General features: G+C 39.6%; 1 protein-coding gene and 1 pseudogene across 3 annotated transcripts in view; both read left to right on the forward strand.

The window, feature by feature from the left end:
• LOC138016296 (uncharacterized) overlaps positions 1-601 on the forward strand; it is a 5,202-nt pseudogene extending 4,601 nt beyond the window's left edge.
• LOC138016728 (girdin-like) overlaps positions 1-5,000 on the forward strand; it is a 22,454-nt gene that overhangs the window by 16,054 nt on the left and 1,400 nt on the right. The window contains exons 4-6 of one of the 3 annotated variants that reach the window (XM_068863919.1): positions 729-994; positions 3,560-3,696; positions 4,425-4,536. In XM_068863919.1, the coding sequence (XP_068720020.1) occupies positions 729-994; positions 3,560-3,696; positions 4,425-4,495 (474 nt within the window). In that variant the 3' untranslated portion in view covers positions 4,496-4,536. Of the gene's footprint in view, positions 1-728; positions 995-3,559; positions 3,697-4,424; positions 4,537-5,000 lie in introns of those variants that run through there. The other 2 variants (XM_068863920.1, XM_068863918.1) reach the window with 2 other exon arrangements.

Consider the following 5,000-nt stretch of genomic DNA (forward strand, 5'->3'; position numbering starts at 1 on the left):
AAGGAATTCTGATAAGTCATCAAAGTGTTTTGGAAGACTGCGGATATTAACATGAAGTGAGGAGAATGTATCCGAGGGGAGTGAAGGCATCTCTCACATTTCCTGTGGCCACGGCGATCCTCTTCAGGAAAAACGTCTCTTGCAAAAGGTGCTACGGGGCATCCTTAGTTGACAGGGCAAGTATCGTATTCTTCGCCAACCTGTCACACCCGTTGTGTTAGCAGTAATCCAACCAATTCTTCGTACCTGGTTAGGGGAGCGGGACTTCACTATAATATGGGCTGCTTTCACCTTAGTTTTCTTTGCCTTCCTCCGTTGTAGCGAAGTTACCTATAACGGGATCTCCCAGTTTCGCCCCCGGTTTGATCTGTCTGCCGACTGTGTATCATTTCATCCTAGTCAGGCTTGCCCGCAGCAAATGTCCCTTCCTCTTAAAGCTTCTAACACAGACACTTATCGTCAGGGCCACACGCTGGTTATTGCGTGTTCCCCTTCACCGATTTGCGCAGTTACTGCTATGCGTAATTATTTTTTGGCCACCCGCCCGCGCGGGTCACTTTTCTATTTCCACTCAGGTCGTTTGCTTTCCACAATAAATTAAACTATGCATTTACAAAGTGTTAATGTGGGGGCTCCAAGCCTTTTTTTAAAAAACAATTGTGCCGGATACATGTGCGGCGACATTCCTGATAAATGCCTTTTCCTTCTGTGTTCTTCTGCTTCGCCAGTTAGCAGAACTGTGCGTGAAGGAGGAAGCTCTGACACAAGAGAAACAAAGGCACGAAGAGGAAATAAAGATACTGAAGAAACAGTTGGGTGAAACTCACGAACACGAAGTCCTTCTGCTGAAAGAAGATTTAAATACCAAGACTGAAGCAATGGCAGCTGTTCAGACCAATGAGAAATGTCTTAGGGAGCAACTCCTAAAACTCCAGCTGGAAAATCAAAATCTTGTCGTGGAATGTGAGAAGTGTAGAGCAGATTGCACAAAGCAGTGAGTTCAGTTTCGTTTGTCTTAAATTTATGTTTACATTTTGATGAATAGTCAATTAAGCTAAACTTTGGATCTGGGAGTTTAAAATAGAACTGAACAGAGTTTATTTAGAAGTGGGCCACAAAAATTGAAAATTTTCAATTTTTGTCTCTAGGTACACATAATTAAAACAGTCCTTGCGAAAAGTAATTGTGACTGTTACGTTTAACCCGTTTCTTACAGTTCATGGCTCAGACTTGGCTGTCTTAACTTCCAAATCTTTGTAGATTTTAAACTTGCCACTTCTCTGTTATTGGCCCAACGCCCGTCCTTTCTCGTGCTTGGTATTTGCAGGTATCATGTTTTCATTTGGCCAATCACAGAAAAGTTAGTCGTTTCTATAGAAACGGCATCATACTCAACAGGAAACAAATATAGAGCGGTTCGACCAATCACAGCAGGTGCAAGCAGCGCAATGAACCAAGTCAAATTTCTAGCAACTCAATGTAACTTGCAAACTTGCTCAAAGCGCGGGAAAAATCGCGCGTGCAAGTCGCGATTAGTGTTGGTTTTCCTTCTCATTGGTTGATTAACTGGCGCGAGCTTTTTAAACCAATCAGTGTTGATTGTCCAAATATATATAAACTTTTTTTTGAATAGATATTAAGGCGTTCATACAGTTACCCCCCCCCCCCCCCCCCCCTCCTGCCTGTAAGCAAATTGGGTGAGGCTCAGACTTTCCTCAACAGCTCCTTGCATACGGCGGGAGCTACTGAAATTTAAACTGACCAATCAGAATTCAGCGAGCGGGAAAAACTGTGCTATCCTTGTGCTATCCGACGTCACGCCAATTGTTTACGTTCTGATCGGTTAGATCGGTGGACATTCGCTCAGCCTTCTTTTGTGACTCTTTTGACCGTTGCTTCTTTGAACATGACGCATTGTATTGTTCTGACAATCAATTTGCCAATCCACTTTATCCAGTTTATGACATGGGCTAGCATGTGATTAACACCCAGGATCGCTTTTTGAACTTTATTCTTTAGAAGAAGAAGAAGACGTTGCTGAGTAAACATTTTTACGACGAAATCCCTTGGTTTGTTCAGCACTTTAATGTCCGATAACTGATCAATCAAATTTGGTCCTCTGACCATATGAAGTTTTTTCAGCTCTTGTTTGTGTCCGTCATGATCGAACTTCAGGTGAAGCGCTATGCCGCTTTATGCGGCCGACTTCGATGGCTTTTGATGAGCTTGCCTGCCCAAATTGTTGTTGTATTTGGGCAAGATTGGTCTTATCTGGTTGGAACTTAACTAGTGAGGGGAACAATTTTTCGTTCATCTGCTGTGCCAGACAACAAACAATCCTGTTGGGTGTGACCATCGTCTATCTGATCTGGAGTGGAGTTTTCGTTCAGTGATTACAACTTGCGATTGTTCTGCAAACATCCACGTAGCATGCAGCACTTAGCCTTCTAGTGACTCGAGGATCCCCGGCCCGTTTTGCTGTTTCAAAGGGAGTCGTGCATTTTTGAGCAGTTTGTCTTCAGTGCTTGTATTTTTTCGTTTGTTCCTGGTGGCACAAAGTAACTTTGATGATTTTAAAGAACTTGAATCCTTAATTGAATTAGCGATTTTTTTATTAAGAAACCAACAAGCGAATGGTACACAAAATTAGGAGAAACTGTTGTTTGATTAGACAATATTTGTTGACATAATTATCTACCCAGTTTAAGTGCTAAGCTCAACAAGTTGTTTGGCTCCACAAGTTTCAGTTTCAGGCCAGGTACAGGTACTGTTGTACACTACCATAGTTCTTTGGAAATTGAATAGCTCCTTGAACACCTGGTTGCTTCAGAAGGAACTTGATGTGTTTGTTCTCTACATTAGTGAATGCAGCCACTAACTGTCCATTGTGGATAAACTCCAGACCAACTCTTCTTTAAATTTAATCTTTGTTCTTCACAGGGCATCAACAAAGGTGTCCCTTATAAAATGTTAGTTTAAAGAGTTTGTTTAAGTTATTTCCCTTTTCATAGGGCACTGTAGTTGCCAGATTCACTTTCAAACTTATCATAGAAATGTTAATCAATACCAGTGAAAAGTCAGTCCCTTGAATTGTTGATAGAAAATTTATTTAAATGCATATTGAAACATCAGTTGAGGAATATTTTTTCCCCACTTTGTGAACCTAACATACATTGCTGCCATTTGTTTATTGCTTGGTCATTCAATGTCTTGATGACATCAAGTAATTTATTTTTTAGGTATTGTGTATCTTTATCTAAAAACTTAACTGGTTGCTTTTTGGAGCCCTTTTGCAGCATATTTAGATAGGCAGGAAATGTTCCACATTTTATGGTAAATAGTTCTGCGTAGTTTTAAGGAATATTGCAGCCAAATCTAATTGAATATGAGACTAAAATATGTTGTTTGACATTTTGTGAATTTAAAGACTATTAATATTGTTTGCACTTGTTTTAAAAGGCTTAAGCTTAAGGTTGGCACTCAAAAGTGTTCCTTCAATAATCTTATTCTGTAAAGATTACGTTGGGAGAATTGGATTAAGGCCAGTTTTTTGTTCTAGCTTCTTTTGCCAGTGCCCTCTGAGAATGGAGTTGATTTGGTTTTGCCCAATGTTGAAAGATGAAACAATGCCTAAACCAACCAGCCACAAGGAATACTTCACAGTGCTTTTTTACAAACATGGACATGAGGGTTCTTGTAAGCATCTGAGCATTGTTTTGCATGCTAAAGTGTTATTATAAATAATTAATTTATCTGAGAGAGTCTTCTTTTCCTGTTGGTCATTCAAAAATTGTTGGAATAGCTTGTTTGAGCTGTTGGATAGAGGCAGAACATTTGACGAGGCCCTCCTGGGGAGAGGAGTCCTTGTTCCCTTTAAATATTTGCTTGTGTTTCCTTGTTCCCCAAATTACTTTCAAACTTGTTCCCAGCTTTTTGATCCCTAAAATTTAAATTGGTTTTCTTCCCTTGTTCCCTAAAATATTTTGATATTGTTAAAAAAACCAGTGAGGAACATTAAATTTTAGTTACCTAAATTTTGAAATTTTAGATACTAGATATTTTATTCATATTCTTACATTTTTATGTATATATTTATTTTTTCTTCAATATTATTTTGTGGAAAACCTGTAAAATAGCTTCAGCTAAGTGTTTCTACCCACGTTAAATAAAGTTTATGTATGTATGGATGTATGTATGTATGTATGTATGTATGTATGTATGTTACTCTGTTCCCCAGTTCAAATTAGCCATGTTCTCTTCTTCCCCAAACCCCTGGGAGTGCCTCTTTGTTGATGTTGATTCTCTTATTGGCCTAATAGCAATTCACTGTTGAATTGCAAGACACAGCAAGTTCTTATTTGGGATTGAGGGAAAAATAAATTTTCGCACAATACAAGAAACACCATTTTGACTGCCCCTTCTAGATCTTGCTGTTTTCAGACATGAATCAGCTTGTTTGCACCTTTCTGGCGACCTGCGGGAGGGCAAGCTCTAGAAACTCTTCCTTAGCGAGCCTTCCGCTGAAAAACTTTCCAAGTCTGGCTTTCCGGTGTTAGGGGCCGAGGTTTTTGTGCAAAATTCATCAGCGGCTTCCTTGCAGCTTACAAAGGGTGTCCCTTCGCGCAATGGTCAGTAAAAGTTTTGTAGTGCTTCTACAAATTTTCGCTACTTGAAAATGTATGTTCACACGAAACAAAAAACAGCTTGACAATTTTTCTTTCCCGATACTCCATTTAAAATGCACGTGAGCGCCATTACTAATAAAGGGCCAGAAAACCATTTAAAACATTTTGCGGCAATTTTTTTGTCAACAAACTTGGGTTGTCGGCGAGCAGAATTCGAACGTAACCTGTTGTGCTTTGGCTTTGTGCTATTCTAAGACGAATTCAGGCTGGTATTTTCGAATCAAGTGTAAGAAGACGGCAAAACCGTATTGATAATGTATTTATTTGAGTTAACTTCGCGAATAAAGACTTTGACCGCATCCTTTCGAAGGGGTA

This window comes from Montipora capricornis, chromosome 9 (genome assembly GCF_036669925.1).
Source record: "Montipora capricornis isolate CH-2021 chromosome 9, ASM3666992v2, whole genome shotgun sequence".
Classification (NCBI taxonomy): domain Eukaryota; kingdom Metazoa; phylum Cnidaria; class Anthozoa; order Scleractinia; family Acroporidae; genus Montipora; species Montipora capricornis.